The following is a 27746-nucleotide window of genomic DNA, read 5'->3' on the forward strand; positions in this document are numbered from 1 at the left end:
TCTGAGGCAATACATAATTAGATTTTGTAAAATTATATCTTCAATTCTGTTATTTCTTCTGTGTTTATTTACTAGCATTATTCTGTGAAGAAGAAAAATTTTATTATTAACTACAGATATTTGGTTACTCTGAAATATTGTTCCAATTGGCAAGGCAGGGTAAATGTTTAATTCTTTCCCTGTGGTTACCAGGTTTCAAAGTGGATGTTATTTTACTAGCTGCCTGAAATGGCAACAAATTTTCTTCTCTGTTTTGGAATATCATTATGTAGTGATGTATTTTCATCCGTTCAGCCCATCATAGTCATTTTATTGATCCTAAATTTTCACACTTTGGCTGCTGGGAACTTTTCTAGTTGACTCCTACATCTTCCCTCTCCGCCCCCCCTTTTCTAGTTAAAATATTTTTAACATTAATTGAAGTATAATTGACATACAAGAAGTTGTATATGAAGTATACAATTCGATGGGTTTTGACCTTTGTGTGTATTAGTGAAAATACACATCAAAATCAAGGTAATGAACAGCCCCGAGATTTCCTTGTGCTTCTTTGTAATCCATCTTTCTCTTTATTTCTGTCTCCAGGAAACCACTGATTTGCTTTCTGTCTCTGCATATAAAATTTATATTTTCTAGACTTTAATATAGTTATGCATTAAGTTTTCTTTTTGATCTGGCTTCATTCTTTTGGCATCATTATTGATATTCTTCCATGTTTCTGTGTGAATCAATACTTCATTTCTTGGTGAATATATTCTGTTGTACAGATAGGCCATCATTTATTCATTCACTTGTTAATGGACAATGGATTGTTTCTAGGTTTTTGTTATTCTGTTCGCTCATATAAAGTCAGTGCTGTGAACATTCACGTACAGTCTTTGGACAAAACACTCATTTTTCTTGGCTGTATACCTTGGAATAGAAGTGCTTAAACATGTATTCAATTTTTGTAGACTTACGAATAGTTTTCTAAAGTGGTTGAACTCTTCATTTCAATAGTAGTTTTCAGTTAATTTCTTTGATTTTGTAATTGTGTGGACATTTGCATTAGTGGTACAGAAGCACTGTTGGTTAAAAGGCCAACCCCTCAGTAGGAATTAAGGCAATAAACCAAACTATACTAAGTAGTCAAAGTACTTTCACTCTGTTTTCTTTTTTAATGTCAGTTATACTTAAGAATTACCTTGATGAAATTGCAGAAATTATTAATTTTTAAAAATCTCTACCTGTGAATACTTGTTATTAATATTCTGTATGAAGAAATGCAAGTATGCATAAAGCACTTTTGTTGCATACCAAATATACAGTTGTCTTTTTTTGTTTTGTTCTTTTAATGTTTATTTATTTTTGAGAAAGAGAGAGAGAGACAGAGTGTGGGTGGGGAAGGGGCAGAGAGAGAAGGGGATGCAGAATCCAAAGCAGGCTGCTGGCTCTGACCTGTCAGCACAGAGCCCGACATGGGGCTTGAACTCATAAACTGCAAGATCATGACCCGAGCCAAAGATGGACACTTAACTGGCTGAGCCACCAAGATGCCCCTACAGTTGTCTTTAGGAAAGCATTTTTGCAGTTAATTGTAAGTTGCTATGTTCATGGAATGCCATTTTAACATATGAAAACAATTAAGTATGGTTGTTCAGGGCTTGGTATTTGGCCTAAATATATACATATATAATATATATAGCTCATATATATATATAATATATATAACCCATATATATATTATATATAGCTCATATATATAATATATATAACTCATATATATATTATATATAGCTCATATATATATAATATATATAACCTTTATATATATTATATATAGCTCATATATATATAATATATATAACCCATTTATATATATTATATATATGTTTTTAATAACCAAAGTCAGCCTGACACTTGAAGTAAAACCACTGAAAGTAGTTATTGCCAGTAATAAAGGCAAAGTAGAAATTTTGGAAAACTTGTATTAGTTGCCATTAAGTTTGGCAGCCTCCCAATACTTAGAGAGAGTTTAATGATGAGATCAGTTGTACTATTAACAAGTGTGATTTTAAAAATATTATACAATGAAATGTGTCAGTATTTGGAAGATCTGCATGACTTTGTGAACCAGTGTTTTCAATGCATGATGTTATAAAATCAAATTCAAAGGGCAAGATAGACAAATATATTTTTAATGTAACAAAATATGAAAAGTTCATTAATAGGTTTTCAGATTCCGTAATGCAGTTACTATTTAATGAAACTTGTGAACTTTTGGTTTACTATTAAAGTAGAACATTTACAATTTTCTGAAAAGGCTATAAAAATACTTTTTTCCAGCTGCATAACTGGGTGAGGCTGGATTTTGTTCATATACCATAACCAAAATAACATATCACAACAGTTGGAATGTAGAAACATCTATAAGAATCCAACAGTTTTATGCTTTCTTTTGTCTTGGAAAATATATTTTTCATAAAACCATGCTATTGTGTAATAGGCTTGTTATCGTAAATGAAAGAATAAATATTTTAAACATTTCTTGGTCCTGATTTCTTTTATGTAAATATTGATTGAAATAAACCACATAAATGAAAGTTTTTTAGGGTCTTCCATAATTTTGAAGAGGAGAAATAGATACATTGTAGCTCCTTCTATCAATAGAATGCGTCCCACTAAGAGCGTACATTCCAAATTTGTGTTCTAAAGTTCTTTGCAGTAAATTGTATATCTGTGTGACTTTGGTGGTAATTCGTTATTTCTCAACATATTTCCATTTGATTTCAATTTAAAGAATTTTAAAAATTTATTTGTGTTTTTGAATAGGCTAGAAAGCTTTTATGTTTTTCAAGGTTAAGAACTTTAGGGTTATATAAAAAACATATCAGCGAAGTCAGAATCATTCATTTTTCCTCTAGATCACTTAGCACAGAATATGGTGATTGTGTACTAAGTAAATATGTCTTCAATATCTAAAGTCCGGATAGTTGCCTGTCTACCCAGAGAGCTGCAGTAATCACCATATATTGAAAGGATTTTGTTGTAATAAGCCAAAAATTTGATCGAGCTATTAGCTGTTATATTGAGTGTGAAAGCTCTTTGAAAACTAATAAATTATGATGTGAGGAATTTTTGCCTTCAGGCTTGGAGTGAACATAATTAGTATAAATGATGTAGGAGTCTATTAACTGGGTAGCCCTCGGTGAACCGTGGCTCCTAGTAGTCATGCTCCTACAGCCCTCTCTCACAAGGACTCTAGGCTTGGCCATTGGACCAGCTTGGGCTGATGGGCTGTTAGCAAGCACAGTGCAAGCGGAGGCTTGATAAGTGCTTGGACATTGAGGCTTCTCCTTTTGGAAGGTTTCCTCTGAGAACCCAACTGTTGTAAAGAAGCCAGTCTAAACTAATGGGGCGAAGGAGCAAGCCCCCCCCACTCCCCGACCCGCCAGCTAACATCCACCATCAGACATGTGAGCGAGGTCTTCTGGGATGTGTAGCCCCAGCCAAACTCCCTCTTGTTCCAGCTGCATGAGTGACATTAGCACACACCATAGGGAGTGGAGGCCACCCAAATGACCCATGGAATTAACAGAGAAAAGAACAGATCGGCGGTGTATTAAGCCACTGAGTTTTGGGTCACTGCATTATGCAACAGTAGATACTGGAACCCATGATATTGGCTCCTTATAAGGAGTGGTCATGGTTTGTGCTGACTTGGTGGGTCTTACACACCTGTGTGGCAGCTCTCATTGTGTAGATGTGGATATAGATGAGAACGTGGAGAACAGCACAGCAAGTGTGGTTTATTCTTTTTTTTTTTTTTTTTTCTTGGTTCTGTGTGAAAGGGGTATTTGCTTGAAAGATTAAGGGCCTGGCAAGCATTCTATCAAGTGGCTTTGCCATCCTCGTTTTCTAAACCTCTATCATCTGAATGGAGTCGTGGGGAGTAGGAGTTTCTTTCAGCCAGGAAGACATGACCTTGTAAGGATACTGATGGAGGGGGACTTGCCTATTTGATGGTCACTTTAATTGAGAGTATATTTTCCTGTCTTTATCACTGCAGTCTGGAACATAAACATATACATAAACCATATATGTTGTGTATAGCATTTGTGTGTAGCATATATCATGTATGACATAGCCCTTTTACTTTCCATTGTGAATGTGGCTTTATTACTGTTAAGTGATGGTGGTATTATAGAAAAATCACAAGTCACATGGCACAGCAAGTAGGAGAAATGGAAACGTGGCCGTGCTATATCATGGTCAGTCGGTCGGCATATATTCTCTGTGCTTAGAGACAAGTGCAGGGTAATGGGAATGTGAGAGATGCCTGCCCTCACTGATTTTGTAATTCAGCTTGGTGAAAAGGGTTCTGCTCCTGTCTTTTCCTTTGTATGTCTTTCCTGTTTCCCTCTCCCCAGCCCCAGATAAAACTCCTGTAAACCCAAACCCAGATCAGAGATTGACTTGGTAACAGTTTTTATATCCTTAGTGATTTTTGGTCTCGTCGTTCTATTACTTAGAGAAGAGTGTGGAAAACTCCAGCTCTTATGGTGGATTTGCCCATTTCTCATTTCTTTTGTATCAGTTTTTGCCTCATGCACGTTGAAGCTCTGATGTTAGGTGCATTCACACTTAGGATTGTCAGGTCTTCATGGTGAGTCTGTGCTTTCATTGGTATGTAGTAATGTCCCTGTTATGTATGGTAGGGGGCCTTGTTTAGAAGTTCAGTTGTCTGATGTTAATTCAGCCATCCCAGCTTTCCTTTGGTTAGTGGTTGCATTCTGTCCTTTCCCCATCTGTCTGCCTTAACTTCTTTAGTATTTGTCTCAGAGCAGGTCAGCTGGCAGTGAATTCTCTTAGTTTTTCCTGACCTGAGGATGTCTGTATTTTGCTTTCATTGTTTGTTTATGCTGCATGTAGAATTGTGGATTAACAGCCTTTCTTTTAGTGCTTCAGAGATACTGCCCCATTCTTGTCTGGCCTTCATTGGTTTCTGATGAGAAATTCCCAGTAGTTCATGTAATTCTTCCCATGCAGTGGGTTCTGCCAGAACACAGTTGTGGGAGGGGAGTGTCTGTAAGTCTTACTGAAATGCTCAGCCACAAGTACATGGTGAAAAAGCACCTCATCAGCACTTGAGAATAGTGTGAAGTAGGGTGTATGGCACTGAATTATGCAGGTAGCAGTTGGAAAAGCTATCACATTCTGGTGAAAAAATATAATCAGACAGTGCTTAAATCTGTGACCTTATATTTAGTGAAAAGATTCACAGACTCGTGGGTGATGCTATTTCAAGTTTCTCATTCAGATCATTTGCCCTTAGCAAAACTGCTTTTATTATTAAAATAACATGTCCTTTGTAAAAAATAAGAAAAATATATGAAATAAAACTTACATTCAACCTTACAGAAATTCTTAAAAGTGTATTTTCTTTCAGCCGTTTTTACTATTCACCTTTAAGTATGTTTTATGTATTTGAGATCATATTGTATATGAAATTTTGTATCAGTGTATTTCACTGAACATTATAACAACCATTTTCCTACTGAAAAATCTTCCTGAAGCAGAGTGACTATGTAATTATTGATAAAAGTACCATAATTTAATTTGCCATTCACTTGGTGATGTGTGGTTTTTTTCCCTCTAATGTAAACAGTTATGTGAAGAATGTGTTTTTATATAAAGCTTTGTGTGCATTTAGATTAGTTACTTAGAGTCCTAGAAATGATGTTACAAATGGAAAAGGCTTGCTAACTATCTTTCCTTGTAATTTCCTTTGAACTGTTTGTAAAGCTGTTAACAAAGTCTGGATCTCTCATTTACTGAAAAAATTTTTCCTAGGGGTGCCTCCGTGGCTCAGTCGGTTAAGCGTCTGACTCTTGGTTTTGGCTCAGGTTGTGGCCTTGCATCTTCATGGGTTCAAGCCCCACGTTGGGGATTTGGGATTCTCTCTCTTTCTGGTCCTCCTTTATTTGTGCTATTTCTATCTCTCTCAAAATAACTAAATAAGCTTAAAAAAAGAAAATTAAGAAACATTTTTTCCCTGTCTGTTTTTTACCCCTTCAGTGGTGGTGGTGGTGGCTATTGTTTGATGTCCTTAAATTTTATATTTTTGTTTGTTTTGATCCACTTAATGTTGCCTTTGTGTTTTTTTTCTAATTTTTTAATCTTATGGAATTCTTTTTCATTCAGGGATTTAGAAAATAGTTAACATTAAAAAATTTTTAATGTTTATTTATTTTTGAGAGAGAGAGTGTGGGAGGGGCAGAGAGAGGAGTCACAGAATCCAAAGCAGGCTCCAGGCTCCGGGCTCTGAACTGTCAGCACAGAGCCCGACGCGGGGCTCAAACCCACGAACCGTGAGATCATAACCTGAGCCGAAGTCCGATGGTTAACTGAGCGAGCCAACCAGGCGTCCCTAGTGACCTCTGTCTTTGTACTACTTTTTAAGACTATTTTTTTAATTCTGTTTAAGTTTACCAGCTTAACCATTTTTAAGTATATAGTTCAGTGGTTTTTACCTTAGGAAGCTATCAGCACCATCCATCCCCCTAACTCCTAATCTTGCAAAACAAATTTTATACCTATTAAACAATAACTTCTCATTCTTCCCTCCCCACAGCCCCCGGCAACCACCATTATATTTTCTGGTTCTGTGTTTTTGACTACTACGAGTATCTCAAATAAGTGAAATCATGCAGTATTGGTCTTTTTGTGACTGGCTTATTTTACTTAGCATAGTGTCCTAAGGTTCATCCATGTTGCGGCATGTGTTAGAGTTTCTTTCCTTTTTTACATCTGAATAATATTCCATTGTATGACTATCTCATATTTTTCTTTATCCACTTATGTGCTTCCATGTTTCAGCTATTGTGACTAATGCTGCTATGAACGTGGGTGTACAAACTCTTTGGCCCTGTTTTCAAGTCTCTTGAGTATATCCATAAAAGTGGAATTGCTGGGTTATATGGTAAATCAATTTTTAATTGTTTGAGGAAACTGCATACTGTTTAACCCTGGAGCTGTGCCATTTGACATTCCCATCAACAGTATACAAGGGTTCCAGTTTTGCTACATCCTAACCAACACTTGTTTTGTTTTTGGTTTCTGATGGTAGCCATCCTAATGGGTGTTGAGGTATCACTGTAGTTCTGATTTGCTTTCCCTGATTGTTCATGTTGGTGAGCATCTTTTCATGTGCGTATTGGTCAGTTGTGTGTTTTCCTTGGAGAAATGTCTATTCTTTGCCGATATTTGGATTGGTATTAGTTCTTCAGATGTTTGGTAGAATTCACCCAGTGGAGAAATCAGATCTCAGGCTTTTGTTGTGGTTGCTGGGGGATTGGTGATTACGGACTCAGTCTTCTATTAATGATAGGTCTTCTTCAGCTTTTCTTTTTCTTGATGATTTCTTGGTAGTTTTAGGGTGTCTAGAAATTTGTCCATTTCAACTAGTTTATCCAGTTTCTTGGGGTACATTTGTTCATAGTACTCTCATATCTTTTTTATTTCTGTAGAATTGGTAGTAATGTCCCCAGTTTCATTACTGATTTTAGTAATTTGAGTCTTCTCTTTATTTTAGTCCCATGTAGCTAAAGGTTTGTTGATTTTTGTCAGTTTTTTTGAAAAATGACCTTTTGTTTCATTGATTTTTCTTTGCTGTTTTCCTGTTGTCTTTTTTCATTGATCTAATCTTCATCAATTCATTCCTTTTGCTAGTTTTGTATTTGTTCATTCTTTGTCTAATTTCTTAAGTTGTAAACTTAGGCTGTTGATTTAAACTCCTTCCTTCCTTCCTTCCTAATATAAGCATTTATAGCTGTAAATTACTCCCTTAGCACTGTTTTTGATGCATCCCATAAATTTTGGTATGTTTGTTTTTTCATTTTCATTCATCTCTTAAGTATTGTCTAATTTCCCTTGTGATTCCTTCTTTGATACATTGGTTGCTTAAAAGTGTAAAGTGTGCAGTTTAATATCCATAATTTTGTGAACTTTCGAGTTTTCTTTGTGTTACTGATTTCGAACTTCATTGCATTGGGGTCAGAGAAGTTGTTGGTGTAATCTCTATCTTTTAAAATCTATGAAGACTTCATTTTTTGGCCTAATTAATTGTCTTATCCTAGAATGTCCCACGTGCAATTGCATGTATATGCTATTCTTAATTGTGTGGAGTGTTCTGCACATGTCTCTTAGATCTAGCTGCTCTATTTTGTGAAGTCCTGTGTTTCCTTCCTGTCTTCTCTCTGGTTGTTCTCTCCATTGAAGTCTCCAACGATGATTGTAGAGCTGTCTTTTCCTCCCTCCAACTCTGTCCATTTCTGCTTCATATATTTTCATCTGTCATTTGGTGTATAAATTTCTTTAATTGTTATATCTTCTTTCCGTTTTGAGTCTTTTATTAATATATAATGTCTTTGGTTCCTTGTAATATTTTTTTAAATGTTTATTTTTGAGACACACACACACACACACACACACACAGCACGAGGAGAGGAGGGGCATAGAGAGGGAGACACAGAAGCTGAAGCAGGGCCCAGGCTCTGTGCTGACGGAGTCTGATGTAGGGCTCGAACCCACGAGCTGTGAGATTATGACCAGAGCCGAAGTCAGACGCCCCATTGTAATGTTTTTTTCTATTTAAAGTCTTTTTTCTCTGATGATAATATAGCAACTTCTCTCTTTTTGCAGAGAATATCTTTCCATCCTTTAACTTCCAACTTGTGTATATCTTTGGATGTAAAGTGAGTCTCCTGTATATAGCAAAGTTGGATCATGTATTTTTTAAGTTTATTTTGAGTGAGGTGAGGAGGGAGAGCGAGAATCCCAGGCTCTGTGGATCCCACAGAGCGTAATGCGGGGCTCAAACTCAAGAAGCATGAAATCATGACGTGAGCCATAACCACTAGTCAAAGTCTTAACCAAGCGAGCTACCCAGGTGCTCCTGGATCATGTAATTTTTTAAAAAATGTTTTTATTTATTTCTGAGAGAGAGACAGTGTGAGCAGGGGGAGGGTCAGAGAGAGAGGGAGACAAGAATCTGAAGCAGCCTCCAGGCTCTGAGCTAGCTGTCAGCACAGAGCCCGACATGGGGTTCAAACCCACGAACCGTGAGATTATGACCTGAGCCGAAGTCAGATGCTTAACTGACTGAGCCACCCAGGCGCCCCCTGCATCATGGATTGTTATGCATTCCGCCCATCTCCATCTTTTGATTAGAGGGTAATCCATTTAAATTTAAAGTAATTACCAATGAGGAGGGGATTATTTCTGTCCTCGCGCTCTCTTTTTTTTCTGTAAGCCCCATTGCATTTTTGTCCCTCATTTCCTACCTTTTTGTCTTTCTTAGTTGATTTTTTGTAGTGAAATGTTTAAATTCCTTCTTAATTTCCTTTTGTGTATATTCTACAGCTGTTCTCTTTGTGGTTACCATGGGGATAACATTTTACATCTTAAAGTTATAACATTTTAATTTCAATGTATTGCAGCTTAACTTCAATAACATGCAAAGACTGTACCTATATAGCTCTATCCCCACTCCTTTCAGTTATTGGTGCCACAAAATTACATCTTTATATATTGTGAGCCTAGAAACATAAACTAATAACTCCTTTAAATGCAGTCATCTCCTAAATTATGTAGAGGAGAAGATTTGGAATTGCAAACCAAAGTTACAGTAATGCCAGCTGCACTCTAATAATTTTTTTCTTTAAACATATTAGTCTCTTAAATCAAGTAGAAAGAAAAAGTTACAAACCATTGTTAACAATAATACCAGCTTTCACACTCCCCTATATTTACCTTTATTGAGATCTTTTTAAAATTTTTAAAAAATTTTCTTATAATTTACATCCAAGTTAGTTAGCATATGGTACAATGATTTCAGGAGTAGATTCCTTAATGCCCCTGATCCATTTAGCCCATCCCCCCCTCCCACAACCCCTCCAGGACCCCTCTGTTTATTCTGTATGTTTAACGGTCTCTTACGTTTTGTTTCCCTCCCTGTATTTAATATTATTTTTGCTTCCCTTCCCTTATATTCATTTGTTTTGTATCTTAAAGTCCTCACAGAGTGAAGTCATATGATATATTTCTTTCCCTGACTGGCCAATTTTGCTTAGCATAATACCTTCTAGTTCCATCCACATAGTTGCAAGTGGCAAGATTTCATTCTTTTTGATTGCTGAGTAATACTCCATTGTATATATATATATACCACATCTTCTTTACCCATCCATTCATCCATCGATGGGCATTTGGGCTCTTCCCATGCTTTGGCTCTTGTTGAGAGTGCTCCCTTTATTGAGATCTTTACCTCTCCGTCTGGCTTTGAGTTGCTTCCTATGTCCTTTTATTTCACCCGCAGGAATCCCTTGAGCAAGAAATGGTCAGGACAGTAATAGGTGTGGCCAGAATATCATTATTTGCTCTCATCCCTGAGCCCCCAGTTCCCGTGAAGCAGCTGTAGGGGAGCCGGGTCACATGTGTATGTATGTTATAGGAGAGGAGCCCCAGGTTTAGGGAAAATGAAGCTTTTATAATTGACGATATTCCTGCCTGACCTTTGGCGTATAGGGATGCATCTTTATTATCCTGGGCAATAAACAGATTTGTGGTTTGCTCTAGAGACACAGTATATCCTCTAAGGCTCTTCACTGTAAAAACCTTTTGGAAAAGATAGTCTCGGAGGCAGTTAGTGCTGCTTGCAAGACATTCAGAGAGAGAGACCCATGGAGATCTGTTTCCCAACACCCTGCTTCCATTCCTCTCCCTGCGCCCCCATCTCCAAATTGACGTGCCCAGAGCCTGCCTGGTGGCGGTGTCCCGCGTTCCCTCTGTGTGGCTGCTGGGCTGCGGTGGTAGTTTCTCAGGCTCTCATTTGCCTTTTGAGGCCAAGAATTCATGGGTTAGTGTTACCCTGGGAAGCCAGCTGACACAATGCTTGCCTCCTCACCCCTTAGAGACCCCCAGTGAGCCATCCTAGAGAAAGCCCTTCTGCCTCCTCAGACGGTAACAGCAGAGACCAGTGAGTGGGATCCCAAGCAAAATTACACAGCATAGTTTGGAAAATTAAACTTTGACACTGGAACCACGGCACACAAAAGTGGTCCCAGACCTGTATGCTCAAGTGACTGCCTGCTGAAATAAGATAATTAAATAGGATCTAGAGTCCCATGACATAGTAGACAGAATGTCTAGGATGCAATAAAAATCACCTATCATACCAAGAACGAGGAAAATCACAACTTGAACAAGAAAAGATAATGAACGGATACCAACACCAGATGAATCAGATGCTGGAATAATCTGACAAGGACTTTAAAGCGGCTGCCATACAAATGCTTCAGCAATCAATTACAGATTCCCTGGAAACCAATGAAAAAATAAAAAATCCCAACAAAGAAATGGAAGTCATCAAAAGAACCAAGGAGGAATTTTTAAATTAAAAAATACAGTTAACAAAACCCCGGATGGGCCTGATCAATAGTAGGGTGGAGATGACAGAGGGTAGAGTCAGTGGCCTTAGCAGATCAATAGAATGATCTGTAGACAGACAGGTCAATAGAATTTACCCCATCTGAACAAGAAAGAGCACAAACCCAAGTGGGATGAAACAAAAGAAATCCACACCAAGACATCTTAGAATTAATGGATCTGAAAAGTAAAAAAGAAAAAATCGTGAAAGATGCTACAGATAAATGATATATTAACATCAATTTGACACCAGATTTCTCATCTGAATTCATGGAGGCCAGAGTGAGGTGGTACAGTTTTCAAATGTAAGAAGAGAACTGGCGACCATTAATTCTGTGTCTGACCACACTGTCCTTCCAGAATGAAGATTGAGTAAAGACATGCATTCAAGAGAACAAATAATTTGTTGTTGGCTAATCTGCCCTTAAAAACTGACTTAAATGAAGCTCTTCTAACCTACTGAAATGATAGAAGAAAGATTATTAGAGCACTAGGAAGTCAGAAAGAGTGATGGAAAGATCGGAAATATCTCCTCCATGCAGAAGATGATAATTTTCCTCAGGATTCTTATAAATTGTATTTGATGATTGAAACAAAAATTAGGATACTACGTAATACTCAGGGCAACAACGTTTAACTTAAAAGAGGGAAAGTTGAAGGGACCTGAATGGCAGTGATGTTTCCATACTCCACTTGAGGTGTAAAATGTTAATAATAAGTCATGTATATATGTAAGTATACTACATACATACACAGTATATACATGTCCTGTGTATGTATGTAAGACTCAGAATAACCACTGCAACCACTATACAAAGAGCTACAAACAACTAACTACAAATATTTACAAAAGGATACACCAAACAACAAGATAAATTAAGATGGAATTGTAAAAAGTGTTTTTCAAGTAACCTGCAGGAAATCAGGGAAAGAGTAACAGGTATGGGAACGAAAGGAAACATAGTAAAATACCAGACTTAAGGGCTTCAAATATGATTCCAAATATACCAATCAAATGATAGCTATTGGCAGAGTGGGTAAAAAAATAGGACCCCAAGAGATGATGTCTGTAAGAAGCTCACTTCAAATTTGGTGACATGGGTAGGTTGAGTAAAATGATAGAAAGCTATATATCATGCTGACAGTAATCCAAAAAGCAGGACTGCCTATATCAATATCAGATTAAGTTGACCTCAGACCTCTAGACACATACTAGAGACAGAGAATGACATTTCATAATGAGAAAAGGATTATCCACACTAAGTGAGTATATACCAAACATTGGAGGCTCAAAACTGACATAGTTGAATGGAGAAATTTTTAAAAGTAAAACTTCATAGTTATTGTTGGGGACGTTGAAACCCCCTCTCAACCTCTGTTAGAACTACTTGACTGAAAATCACAAGGTTCTAGAAAATCTGAGTAACATAATTAATAAGATCTAATTGACAGATAAAGAATATACCACGCAGCAACAGCAGAATAAATACTTCTTCAAGTGCCTTTGGAACATTGACCAGGATTTACAAGAATTGAAATCATATAGTTTGTTCTCTGACTGTAATGGAATTAAGCTAGAAGTTATTAGGAACAAAAGGTAAATCTCTATATAGAAATTAAACAATTTCCTTCTTTCTTTTTTCTTTTCTTTTCTTTTCTTTTCTTTTCTTTTCTTTTCTTTTCTTTTCTTTTCTTTTCTTTTCTTCCCTTCCCTTCCCTTCCCTTCCCTTCCCTTCCCTTCCCCTTCTTTCTTTCTTTCTTTCTTTCTTTCTTTCTTTCTTTCTTTCTTGTATTGGTTTCATAGTGATTCATGATTTACATATAACACCCACTGCTCATCCCAACAAGTGTCCTTTTTAATAACCATGACCCATTTAACCCATTCTCTCTACCCACCTCCTCTCCAGCAACTCTCAGTTCTCTGTATTTAAGAGTCTCTTATGGTTTGCCTCCCTCTCTGTTTTTATCTTATTTTCCCTTCCTTCCACTGTGTTCATCTGTTTTGTTTCTTAAATTCCTCACATGAGTGAACTCATACCATATTTGTCTTTCTCTGACTTATTTTGCTTAGGATAATACACTCTTATCTAGTTCCATCCACGTTGTTCTAAATGACAAGATTTCAGTAATATTCCATTGTATATATACACTATATCTTCTTTATCCATTCATCAGTTGGTAGACGTTTGAGCTCTTTCCATAATTTGGCTGTTGTTGATAGCGCTGCTGTAAACATTGGGGGTGCATATGCCCTTTTTTTTTGTTTTTTTAAAATGTTTTTATTTATTTCTGAGAGAAAGCGAGAGAGACAGTGTGAGCAGGGGAGGGGCAGAGAGAGAGGGAGACACAGAATCCGAAACAGGCTCCAGGCTCTGAGCTGTCGGCACAGAGCCCGACGCGGGGCTCGAACCCACGAACCGCGAGATCATGACCTGAGCCAAAGTCGGACGCTTAACCAACTGAACCACCCAGGCGCCCCTGCATATGCCCCTTTGAATCGGCTTTTTTGTATCCTTTGGGTAAATATGTAGTAATGCAGTTGCTGGGTCGTAGGGTAGTTGTATTTTTAATTTTTTGAGGAACTTCCATTCTGTTTTCCAGAGTGGCTGCACCAGCTTACATTCCCACCAGCAGTGCAAAAAGAGATCCTCTTTCTCTGCATTCTCGGCAACATCTATTGCCTGAGTTGTTAATGACAGGTGTGAGGTGGTATTTCATTTGTGGTTTTGATTTGTATTCCCCAGATAATGAGTGATGTTGATCACTTTTTCATGTGTTGGTTGGCCATCTGGATGTCTTCTTTAGAGAAGTGTCTTTTCATGTCTTTTGCCCATTTCTTCACTGGATTGTTTGTTTTTTGGGTGTTGTATTTGATAAGTTCTTTATAGATTTTGGAAATCTACTAACCCTTTATCTGATATGTCACTTGCAAATATCTTCTATTCCACCTGCTGCCTTTTAGTTTTGCTAATTGTTTCCTTCACTGTGCAGAAGCATTTTATTTTGATGAGATCCCAATAGTTCATTTTTGATTTTGTTTCCCTTGCCTTTGGAGATGTGTTGAATAAGAAGTTGCCGTGGCTGAGGTCAGACAGTTGCTGCCTGCTTTCTCCTCTAGGATTTTGATGACTTCCTGTCTTATTTTGAGTTTATTTTTGTGTACGGTATAAGAAAGTGGTCCAGGTTCATTTTTCTGTATGTCACTGTTGTTTTCCCAGCATCATTTGCTGAAGAGACTGTTTTTATTCCATTGGGTATTCTTTCCTGCTTTGTTGAAAATTAGTTGGCCTTATGTTTGTGGGTCCATTTCTGGGTTCTCTATTCTGTTCTTTTGATCCGAGTGTCTGTTTTTATGCCAGTACCATAGAGTCTTGATGATTACAGCTTTGTAATACATCTTGAAGACTGGGATTGTGATGCCTCCAGCTTTGGTTTTCTTTTTCAAGATTGTTTTGGCTATTCAGGGTCTTTTCTGGTTCCATACAAATTTTAGGATTGTTTGTTCTAGCTCTGTGAAGAATACGGGTGTTATTTTGATAGGGATTGCCTATTAATATTTTGAGGGACCTTCATACTGTTTTCCAGAGTGGCTGCACCAGTTTGCATTCCCACCAACAGTGCAAAAGTGTTCCCCTTTCTCTGCATCCTCACCAACGTCTGTTGTTTTTTGAGTTTAAACAACACATTTCTAAATAAGCCCTGGGTCAAAGAAGTCTCAAAAGAAATGAAAAAAAAAAAACAAACCCCGGTACAACTGAATGATAATAAAAACAAAACAAACTGTATGTGGGTTATAGCTCAAGCAGTGCTCTGAGGGAAGTTTACAGCAGTAAATGTTTACATTAGAAATGAGGCAAGGTATCAAATGAGAAATCAATGAAAATCTAAATAAGTGTAAATGTAAATAAAAATCGAAGTGTAAATCTAAGTAAATGTTGATGAATTAGAAGACTCAGTATAGTAAAATGTCAGTTTCCCCCAAACTGATCTGTAGGTTTGATGCAATTACTATTAAAATCCCAGTAAGGTTTTTGTAGACTAGAGAAGCGTATTCTAAAATTAGTAAGGAATACGCTTTATGGCCCTCGGCATAAAATAGCCTAAACAGCGTTGAAGAAGAAGAATCAACTGGGAGGAGTCCCACATTCCGATGTTATAGCTTACTGTATTGCTGCAGTAATCAAGACAAAGTGGTACTGGTGGAGCGATGGATTGGACCCATAGATCGATAGAACAGAGTAGCGATCCCAGAAAGAAACCCACAGACATACCTAAGTGACTTTTTACAAAGGTGCAAAAGCAATTCCTTGGAGGAAGGATAACCTTTTCAACAGATGTTGGGATAATTAGACATCCCACAGGCAGAAAACCACCACCAAACCACACTCACCTGAAGTACACGCACACACACACACGTTTCTTTTAAACTTCACATCTCACATGAAAGTTAACGGAACTTAGATCATGAACGAAAGTAAATAAAGTAAAACTGTAGAGCTTTTAGAAGGAAAAGTTTTAAAAATTTTACGTTTATTTTAGGAGAGACAGAGACAGCGTGAGTGGGCGAGGGCGACGAGAGAGGGAGAGAATGCAGGACTCGAACTCAACCGTGAGATCATGACCTGAGCCCAAACCAAGAGTGGGACGCTCAAATGACTGAGCCACCCAGGCGGCCCAGAAAAAAAAAAAAAGAGTTTTTAAAAGAGAAACATGCCGGGGCGCCTGGGTGGCTTAGTCGGTTAAGCGTCCGACTTTCGCTCAGGTCATGATCTCGCGGTTCGTGGGTTCGAGCCCCGCGTCGGGCTCTGTGCTGACTGCCAGCTCAGAGCCTGGAGCCTGTTTCAGTCTGTGACTGTCTCTCTCTCTGACCCTCCCCTGCTCACGCTGTCTCTCTCTCTCTCTCCTAGAAATAAATAAAACATTTAAAAAAAAAAAAAAAGAGAGAAACATGCCATCTCTCTTCTCACGTGACTCTGTCCCTTGAATCCTTTTATCCTTTCATGAGTACTTCAGTACTGTTTGGACAGCACAGTCGTCACTTGTCCTGTGAGGCTGGCTGGGTCAGTCATCTGTTTACCTCACAGGCTCCCGTAATACCACGCTGGACATTTGTCTTTTCTCGGCTTGCCCTGCCCGGCATCTGGGTCTTTTCATGTTTGGGGAATTCCCTTTTGGGGAAGTAGGTCTGTTTAGGGCAGGGGCCCACCGCCTGCTTCAGAAGCTAAGGAGGAGAGATACTGTTTCCTGGTACCACGGGCTGGCAACATGGGTATAACAGTGTCATCGAGGATGGTCATTCTCTTTGCCCGAGACTTTGAGTATGGAGTGAGGGATGGAAAGGGCCTGGGACATGGGAGATTCATTCTTGGGCTCATGGCAGTAGCCTCTACATTTCAGGGGGTGGTCCTGGTGATGGTGTGGCCACAGAGTGGTGGCATCTACAGTAGATCGCTTCTGAGGGATTGAGAGGTGGTCCTGTGGCCAGCCTTCCTTCATTCCACCCTTTCTAAAGATTCTATAATCAGTGGGGTCCTTTTGATAAATCCCTTTTCTTTAGCCAGTCAGTTTCTGTTGGTTGCAAAAGAATCTTGATTGATTCAATCACCTAGCATAGTAATATTGCACATTTTGCCCGTTTACTTGCCATTTCCTCCTCAAACTAGATCATGGTCAGGGGCTCTGTCTTGTTCATTATTGTACATTCAACACACAGCTTGCTTCAGGTATATTAACCTTTCAGTAAATAATGAAATGTGCAGGACTTCAACTTTGTTTTTCCATTGGCGTGATATTTAGTGGTAATACCCTGTGATTTTGGCATTTAGTGGCTTTTATTTTTAGTTTTCAGAGCTGTTTGCAAGATTTGAATGTTTTATTTGCCTTTTATAGGCAACTTGGAAGAGAATTTGTAGTTATCTTGAACAATATTTTTCCTTTACTCTTTAGTTTTCCTAATGCAAGTACCAAATGAGATGGACCAGAGTACACTTTTCTATCAGGACAAAGTAAAATAAAAGACTTTGTGATTAACCAACATAGTAATCAAGCTGGAAGATTTTTTGGTAACTTTTTTTGATTGTGGATAGCATTGTAATGTTAGAGCACGCTGATGTATAGTACAGACACACACACACACACTCATGCTTGCACGCATATATGGGTTCGTTGTGTCTCCTCTTTTGTTCCTGTTAATTCCAACATGTCTGTCACAGTTGAGATGAGGCAACATCTCCATTATCTTGGATGACTTCGTTTTGCCTGGATGACTTTGTTTTGCCTCTCTAATGGGGAATTCTTTTGATTGTACCTCCTTAGCACCCTTCCCCTTTCCTCCAGGTCACCATGACCTTTCTTGCATAGCCTCCTCACAGGTTTCACTGTTACTAGAATCAAGCCTGTCTTGCAGACTTTGTAGATGGATTTTTCTGATGAGACCCGAAAAAGCTTGATAATATCTTGTGATTCCGCTTCAGGCTTATCTTACAGTATTTCTTCAAGTTATTCACTCTTACTAGACTCACTGTGGTTTTACCACTCACATATTAAATAGTGTCCTATTTTGGGGAAAATCTGTCTCTTATATACATGTCGCTTGTCCCCACAGCAGTTTCAGTATGTTCAAGTTCTGCCATTCAGTTCACATAGACCGTGCTCCAGGACGCATCCCCTTACCCACCCTCCCTTTTTCCAAGCAGAGATACTCTTAGGAGTGCTCTTCCCCTCTAGGAGCCTATCTTATCTATCCCTTGGTATTATATATTATTGTACGAATATTATTTGAGGCGGTTGAATGGATTTGGAAATGAGAAAGCATCAGTGCGGTCTTCTCTATAGGGCTTTCAGAGTTAATGGATCATAGGTTTATTTCATTGGGTTTTAGAAAACTTAAAGCACCATCAAAACACTATAATGTTAATTTTCTGCATCATGTGGGTACCATAGGGACATTTATGGTTATGAAATGCTCGTTCTTTTCTTAAAAATGATGCCTTGGTGTTTTGTTTCTTTGCCGTGAGGATTTTATTCAAGTTATCATTTGTTTTTTGCTTTCGCAGTCGATGCTCCGAGGGAGAGGAGGTTGCTACAAACATACATTCTATGGCATCGAAAGCCATCGTTGCATGGAAACTACCCCAAGCTTGGCATGTGCAAATAAATGTGTCTTCTGTTGGCGGTAAGTAAAAATGAATGGCTGTGGTGACTGAATCTGTCACCATCGGTAATAATCAGTTTCTGTTCAGCATTGCATTCAAATTTACCTAAAGCTCTGCTGGTTTTAGGGGTAATCCCCACTTCCATTTCTAATATTATATATTTATGCATTTGTTTTTCCTCGACCAGTTTTGTCAGGGGTTTGCCAAGTTTTTGTCTTTTTGAAGACATAGATTTTAGTTTTGTGAATCCTTTGCATTATAGCTTTGTTTTCTCCTTCAATAATCTACCATTTTTATATGCCTTGTTCTTTTTCTAACTTAAATTAGACTATTAGCTCATGAATATTCAGTCTTCTGTAAATCCTTAATCAGGAATTTTCATCTAAGTACTTCTTCAGCTGTGTTCCATAGATTTTGATTAGTCAATTATTTAAAAAAATTTTTTTTATTTGCATATAGTTGACACACATGGTAGATTCAGGTATGCAATGTAGTGACCCAGCAGGTTGATACTTTATGCTGTGCTCACAAGCATAGCTCCCGTCTGTGACCATACAACACTGTTACAGTGCACTTGAATGTATTCCCTAGTCTGCACCTTTTATTCTTGTGACTTATTCATTCCATAAGTGGAAGCCTGTATCTCTCACTCTCCTTCACCCATTTTGCTCATCCCCTATCCCTCTCCTCTCTGACAACCTCAATCAGTTTGTTCTCTGTATTTATAGCTCTGATTCTTTTTGTTTGTATCTTTGTTTATTCATTTGTTTTGTTTTTAGATGCTATACATAAATGAAATCATATATGGTCATTGTCTGTCTCTGTCTGCCTTATGTCACGTACCATAATACCCTTGAGGTCCGTCCAAGTTTTAGCACATAGCAATACCTCATTCTTTTTGATGGCAGAGTAATATTCCACTGGCCAGATACAGCATATCTTCTTTACCCAAGCATCTGTTGATGGACACTTGGGCTGCTTCCATATTGTGGCTGTCGTAAATAACGCTGCAATAAACTGGGGTGAATGTATCCTTTCATTTCCTTTGGTTAATAAATACCCAGTAGTGGAATTATTGAATCATATGGTGATTTTATTTATAATTTTTTAAAGAATCTCCATTCTGTTTTCCACAGTGGCTGTGCCAATTTACATTACCAACAACTGTGCACAAGAGTCCCTTTTTCTCCACACCCTCACAAATGCTTGTTATTTCTTGTCTTTTTTATTCTAGCTATTCTGACAGGTGTGAGGTGATATCTCATTTATGTGTTGATTTGCATTTCCTTGATGATTGGTGACGTTGAGCATCTTTTCATGTTGGCCATCTGGATGTCTTTTTTTAAAAAAATGCCTATTCAGGTCCTCTGCCCATTTTAAGTCAGATTATTTGCTTTTTGATGTTTACTTAGGTTATTTCACTCAGCATAACACCCTCAAGGTCTATCCATGTTGCTACACATGGCCAGATTTCATTCTTTCTCATTGCCATGTAGTATTCCATGGTATAGCTAAACCACATCTTCTTGATCCATTCGTCAGTTGATGGACACTTAGGCTCTTTCCATGTTTTAGCTATTGTTGAGAGTGCTGCTATGAACATTGGGGTACATTGCTCCTATGCACCAGCATTTCAGTATCCCTTGGGTAAGTTCCTAGCAGTGCTATTGCTGGGTCATAGGGGAGTTTTATTGTTAATTTTTTGAGGAACCTCCATGCTGTTCTCCAGAGGGGCTGCACCAGTTTACATTCCCACCAACAGTGTAGGAGGGTGCCCGTTTCTCCACATCCTCCCCGGCATCTAGAGTCCTCTGATTTGCTCATTTTAGCCACCCTGACCAGCGTGAGGTGGTATCTCAGTGTGGTTTTGATTTGTATTTCCCTGATGAGGAGGGATGCTGAGCATCGTTTCATGTGTCTGTTGGCCATCTGGATGTCCTCTTTGGAGAAGTGTCTGTTCATATCTTCTGCCCATTTCTTCAATGAGTTGTTTTGAAAAACACATTTTTAGACCTAGATGTTTCTACTGAAGAATTCTACCAAGTATTTGTGGAAAAAAAACTCCACCACCTTTATACAGTCTCTTTCAAAAAATAAAGAGGTGGGAACATTTACCAACTCATTATTTGAGGGCAGTATTACCCTGATAACAAACCAGAAAAAAATTACAAAAAAGACTATATTTCAAAGTCTCTCAAAAGCATAGATGCAAAATCATCAACAAAATATCAAAGGAAATTCAAGAATGTATAAAAAGAATTATGCACAATAGCCAAGTGAGTAGGTTGCCTTTTAGTTTTATTGATTGTTTCCTTTGCTGTGCAGAAGTTTTTTGTTTTTTTGTTTTTTTGTTTTTTTTTTTTGCTGTAGTCCCAGTAGTTTAATTTAGCTTTTTGTTAACCTCTCTTGAGAAGACATATCTAGAAAAAGGTTGTTATGGCCGATGTCAAAGAAATTATTGCCTATGCTTTCTTCTAGGACTTTTTTATGGTTTCAGGTCTCACATTTAGGTCTTTAATTCACTTTGAGTTTCTTTTTGTTTATGGTGTTAGTAAGCGATCCAGATTCGTTCTTTTGCATGTGGCTGTCCAGTTTTCCCAGCACCATTTATTGAAGACACTGTCCTTTCCCCATTGTATAGTCTTTCCTGCCTTTTCATTGATTAACTGACCACTGAAGCCTGGGTTCGTTTCTGGACTCTATCGTGTTCCATTGAGCTATGTGTCTGTTTTTGTGTCTGCGCTGTTTTGATTATTCTGCAGCTTGTAATATATCTTGAAATCTGGAATTGTGATACCTCTAGCTTTTTTCTTTTCTCTCAAGATTATTTTGGGTATTCGGTCTTTTGTGGTTGCATATAAACTCCATTTAAATTTTATAGTTCCATATAAATTTTAGTATTATTTGTTGTAGTTCTGTGAAAAATGCAGCTGGTATTATATTGAATCAGTAGATAGCTTTGGATAGTAGGGACATTTTGACAATACTAATTCTTCCAATCTATGAGCATGGGATATCTTTCCATTTGTTTGTGTCATCTTCAATTTCTTTCCTAAGTGTATTATGGTTTTCAGAGGACAGGTGTTTCACCTCATTGGTTAACTTTATTCCTACATATTTTATTCTTTCGGTACCATTGTAAATGGGATTGTTTTCTTAATTTCTCTTTCTGCTACTTTGTTATTAGTATATAGAAACAAAACCAAGTTCTGGGTATTAATTTTGTATCCTGTAACTTGATTAATTTTATTATTCAGTTGTAAATATTTTCTAATTTCTATTATGGTTTCCAAAGATGTGTTTTAAAAAATTACACATAAATTAGATTTGTTAGATTATATTTTTATTTTTAAATTTCAACCAAATTGAAGGTACCAGAGTGGCTCATTTAGTTAAATATCTGACTCTTTCCGCTCAGGTCATGATTTCAAGGATTGTGAGTTCAAGCCCTGCATTGGGCTCTGCACTGACAGCATGAAGCCTGCTTGGGATTCTCTCTCCCTCTCTCTGCCCCTCTCCCTACTCACGTGTGTGCATGCACACACATGCTCTTTCTCTCTTTCTCAAAGTAAGTAAACTTAAAAAGAAATTCAACCAAGCTATACTACATGTTTTTTAATACAAGTTATTTAAAATTTACTGAGAAGTACCATATGCTAGTAGAAATGGTTAGAGTTTATAAGTTTATCATGTACTTGTGAAGAGGGTACTTTTTTCTTAAGTTTATTCATTTATTTTGAGAGAGAGAGAGAGAAATGCCTAACTGACTGAGCCACCCAGGCACCCCTGGAATTGCTGGAATTTTAGAAATCTGTTTGGAGTTTAGTTGGTGTTACTTATTGTGATTATTCATATTGATAAATATTGATAAGTTAGTAAATTGACAAAATATTTACTTTCATTTTGTGATTTGTTTTTAACTTGCTTTTCTACATTTTATTCTTTGTCTTTTTGTTTTTAAGACTACTTTAATGCTAAAGTATCAGTTTGGGTGCTTTGTTTTAGGAGGCTTTTTTATTTATCTTGCTGGAAATTCAAGCTGTTGAATTCAAATGTTGTCTTTAAGCCGACTACAGTCCATCATCTGTAGAACTGAATCTTTTAAAGTTGGAAATTTTAAGTGAAAGAAAATGTCTAAATTGCAGAAATCATTTGTACTTGCTACTAATCCATTTTTCTCTTTCGCTAACACCTGTTTGCTTTTCACTGTCTCAATTCTCTGCTCAATGGCTAATGTCTCCATTTTAGCTCATTTTGCTTTTGATAACTAGTGACTTCCTTACTATCAAATCAAATAGAAGTGACTTAATTCTCCTCTAAAATGAACTCCAGGAAAACATGCTAGAACACAAGGACCTCTACTTCTATTGGATTCAGACACACCTGTCTTTTCTAGTGTTTTCTCCCAACTCTTTGACAGTTTCTTTTTAATTTCCCCTTTTAGCTCTTTGGCTTATTGTTTGCCTGATGAATTCTTCCTGATTCTGTCTTTGACTTTCTTTTGTTGTTCTATGTTTTGATGGGAAGAGTAGTAAACCATCTCTGTGGCTTCATTAAATACCTGGAGTTTGACACCTTTATATTCTTTATCTCTAGTCTGTCTTCCTTCTGAGTTTTCATCCTTTGTTTGCAGTTGCCTATTGGATATGTTGTCTCACATGATCCACAGGTACTTTAAGCTCCATTTGTCCACAGTGGAATCTGTTATACTGTTAAACTCTTCTTCCTATTTTGGTAATGGCACCATCAGTTATCCAGTGGCTTAGGCTGCAAAGCTCTTCTTCCTCTAACTCACTATATCCATTTGTATAATTAATTCCATTTTAGATTCTCAGTATTTCACCCTTTAGCAAAATGATTTAATACTTTCCAGTCTATGCCATTTCTTGATTTATCTATCATATTGGTACAAGAGCTATAATTCTTTCTTTTAAAAAGGGTTTTATTATATCATTGGTCATAAAAGTAATCCATGTTTATTATAACTTTTGGAAAATACCAAAAAGTATAAAGAGAAACAACTATCTACAGTTCCAGAATCAAAACAAATCATAGTTAATGCTCTGCTGTATTTTCTTTCATTCTTTTTTTTTTCTGAGTCTTCTCACTTTTTTAAAAATGTAGTTGAAGTCATTCTCTTTCTGTTTTACATCCTGTTTTTAGTCTTTAAAATATGACTCTTGTTCTATCACTAAAATCTCATAAGCATAAACTTTTTGTTCTAAAATAATTCTAGGGGTGCTTGTGTGGCTTAGTCTGTTAAACATCTATCTTTGGCTCAGATTCATGAGTTAGAGCCCCACATCGGGCTCTGGGCTGATAGCTCAGAGCCTGGAGCCTGCTTTGGATACTGTGTCTCCCTTTCTCTCTACCTCTTCCCCATTTGTGCTCTGTCTTTCTGTCCCTCAAAAATGAATACACATTAAAAATGATTTTAAATAATTCTAGGGGCGATGTGCCTGAGTGGCTTAGTTGGTTAAGCATCCAACTTCAGTTCAGGTCATGATCTTGCGGTTAATGGGTTTGAGCCCTGAGTCGGGCTCTGTGCTGAGCTCAGAGCCTGGAGCCTGCTTCTGATTCTGTGTGTCTGTCTCTTTCTGCCCCTCCCTGTTCATGCTCTGTCTCTCAAAAATAAACATTAAAAAAAATTAAAGTAATTATAGATTTATGTAAAGAAGAGTTACAAAGATAGTAGAGTTTCTGTATATCTTTCACCTAACATTCCTTAATGTTAAGAAAGACTTTACTTATCCCTAGAACAATGATCAAAACCAAGAAATTAATATTGATGCAATGCTATTAATGAAACTGGAAACGATTTGAGTTTCATCAACTTTCCCACTAATGTCCTTTTTCTTTCAGGATTCAGTTTGGGATCCCACATCACATTGAGTTGTCATGTCTCTTTAGTTTTCTCTAGTCTGCCATAGTTCTTCAGTTTTTCCTTGTTTTTCATGACCTCGACACCTTTGAAGAGTTTTGGTCAGATATTTTGTCTGATGTATTCTCATGGTTAAGGTGAAATTACGGATTTGGGGAGGACTACCATAGAAGGAATGTCACCTTCCCAGCAGGTCCTATTAGGGATATATGATATCAATATGTCCTATTACTGGTGGTCTTAACCTTTATCACTTGATTAAGGTAGTGTTTGCCAGGCTTTCAAGTGTAAAGTTCCACCTTAAAATTTATTTCTTCTTTGTAATTAATAAATATTTTGGGAAGATACTTTGAGCCTATGCAAATACGCTGTGTCTCTAAGCATTTGCCCACTAAATTTTTCGTTCGTTTGTGGATTTTTTGCCTGCATCAAATTGTTACTTTGGCGTTCTAATGATTATTTTTTATTTCCTTTTTTTTAACATACAATAATCGGAATTTTTCTCTAAGGAAGAATCATTTCTCCTTCATTTAAAAATTTATTATATTTTATTAGTTTGGACCCAAGGATATTTATTCCTTTGGTTATAACCCAATACTATTATTATTTACTGCTCATATTTTTCTAGCTTTGGCCATTAGGAGTTCTGTTGGGTTGACTTCATGGCTTTTCTTTGATCTAGAAACACTGTATTGTCTGACTCCAGAGAGGTTTCAGGCTCAATTTGTGTTTTCCCTGCCCAGCTTTGGAATCAACCACTTCTCTAAAGAACCTTAGTTCCTCTTATTGAAGAATGATATTTAGAGTCTAAAATTTGGATTCTTGCCACCCTCGTTTTTATTGAAGAGTTAGTGCTTCCAGGCCTTCTCAGCAGATAGAAGTAGAAAACATTTGGGGCACCTGGGTGGCTCAGTCGGTTAAGTGTCTGACTTTGGCTCAGGTCATGATCTCACGGATTGTGAGTTTGAGCCTTGCATCAGGCTCTGTGCTGACAGCTTGGAGCCTGGAGCCTGCTTCTGATTCTGTGTCTCCCTCTCTCTCTGCCCCTTCCCCTCTCATACTCTGTCTCTCTCTTCTTCAAAAAGAAAGAAACATTAAATTTTTTTTAAAAAAAGTAGAAAATATATGTATGTGTATATTAAAATACAGAACAATGAATTTTTAATGATACCTTCAACTCTTGTCAGCATCATTGAGCTCATTCTAGTATTCCTTTATTGCTTATTTGTAACTTTTTTCTTGGGCAGTAAGAAACCTGGCCTGGCTGTTATTGTCTACAACATATTAACTTCAGACGTAGTTATATGAATGTGAAGGACTTTTAGAAATGCAAACTGACACGTTTGTGAGAAATAAATTTGTTTTAGGATGGCTTTTTCTGGCTTTCTTATCAGGATGTTGCTAGTCTCCTAGAATGAGATAGGAAGTGTTCCCTCCTCTTTTATTTTTTGGAAAAGTTTGGGATGAATTCGTGTTGATTCTTTGAATGGTTAGAGGAATTTGCCAATAAAACCTGTTTTGGGGCTTTTCTCTGCAGGGAGGTTTTAATTACTGATTCACTTGTCATAAGTTGGTTTAGATTTTCCATTTCTACATGAGTCAGTTTTGGGAACTTACATATTTCTAAGAATGTGTTCATTTTGTCTAGTTTATCTAATTTGTCTTTTCATAATCCTCTTTTATTTCTGTAAGGTTGGTAGTAAGGTGTTAAGTTTCATTTCTGAATTTACTAATTTGAGTCTTTTTTTTTTTTTCAATCTAGGTTTGTCAGTGTTGTCAATCTTTGCAAGAACCAGCTTTTGGGTTCACTCATTTTTCTCTAATGTTTTTCTTTCTATTCTGGTCTTTCTTATATCCTTCCTTTTGCTGCCTTGAGCTTAGTTTGCTTTTCTTTTTCTAGTATTTTATGGTATACAGTTAAGAAATTGATTTTTTTTTTTAATGTTGGTGTTTATAGCTATAAATTTCCCTCTGAGCACTGTTTTAGCTACATTCCATCCATCTCTTAAGTATTTTGTAATTTTCCTGTTTTCTTCTTTGATCCATTGGTTGTTTAAAAGTGTTACATTTAATTTCCACATATTAATATTTCAGTTTTCTTTCTGTTCTTCGTTTCTGATTTTTGTTCCATTGTGGTTGAAGCAAATATTTTGCATGATTTCAGTCTTTTAAAATTTGTTGGCCCTTTTCTTATGGCCTAACATATGGTACATCTTACAAAATGTGCTATGTGCACTTGGGAAAAATGTGTATTCTGATGTTTTTGCTTGTATTGTTTTGTTTATGTCATAGGTAATACTGGTTTATCATATTGCTCAAATGTATTATTTCTTTATTGATCTTCTGCCTAGTTGTTCTGTCCATTATTTAAAATGTGTATTTGAATTTTATAATTATTAATTTAGAACCATATTTTCTCCTTAGCTTATAAATTTCTGCTTCATATATTTTGGTGTTCTTTTATTACCTATGTATTTGATTTAGTTGTTAACATATTCTTGATGGATTAACCTGTTTATGAATATATAATGTTCTTTGTCTTTTGTAGCCGTTTTTGACTTAAAGTCTATTTTGTGTTATATTAATATAGTTGCTTCAGCTCTCTTTTGGTTACTATTTGCATTAAATGTTTTTTCTTCCTTTCACTTCTATTTGTGTCTTTGGATCTAAAGTGAATCTCTTGTAGGCAGCATATTGTTAGATTTTTTTAAAAAATGTATTTATTGTCTGAGAGAGAGTTGAGGAAGGAAGGGCAGAAAGAGAGAGAGAGAGATCGAGGGAATCCCAGTCAGACCACACTATCAGTGAAGAGCCCAAAGCAGGGCTCGAACTCACGAATTGTGAGATCATGACCTGAGCTGAAACCAAGAGTCAGATGCTTAACCGACTCAGCCATTCAGGTGCCCCTAGATTTTTTTTTTAAGTCCATTTGCCAATCTTTGTTTTTTTTATTGTTGTTGTTTGTTTATTTTTTGAGAGAGAGAGAGAGAACAGGGGAGGGACAGGGAGAGAGGGAGACACAAAATCTGAAGCAGGCTCCAGGCTCTGAGCTGGCACAGAGCCTGACACAGAGCTTGAACTCATGAACCTTGAGATCCTGACCTGAACTGAAGTCAGATGCTTAACCAACTGAGCCACCCAGGCACTCTAATCTCTGGCTTTTAATTAGAGCATTTAATCCATTCGCTTTTGCTCTTTGTTTTTATAAGTTTTATATATTTTTGGTTGCACACTTTATTACTGCC

The 27746-nt window shown here is 37.1% G+C and overlaps 1 protein-coding gene across 1 annotated transcript in view; it reads left to right on the forward strand.

Moving 5' to 3' along the window:
- Window positions 1-27746, forward strand: part of LOC120235688 (S-adenosyl-L-methionine-dependent tRNA 4-demethylwyosine synthase TYW1) — a 201939-nt gene that overhangs the window by 55248 nt on the left and 118945 nt on the right. The window contains exon 10 of the mRNA XM_039238105.1: window positions 18522-18640. Coding sequence (XP_039094036.1) covers window positions 18522-18640 — 119 coding nt within the window. The remainder of the gene's footprint in view (window positions 1-18521; window positions 18641-27746) is intronic.

The sequence above is a fragment of the Hyaena hyaena genome, unplaced genomic scaffold (genome assembly GCF_003009895.1).
Source record: "Hyaena hyaena isolate Hyena2069 unplaced genomic scaffold, ASM300989v1 scaffold_135, whole genome shotgun sequence".
Lineage (NCBI taxonomy): Eukaryota > Metazoa > Chordata > Mammalia > Carnivora > Hyaenidae > Hyaena > Hyaena hyaena.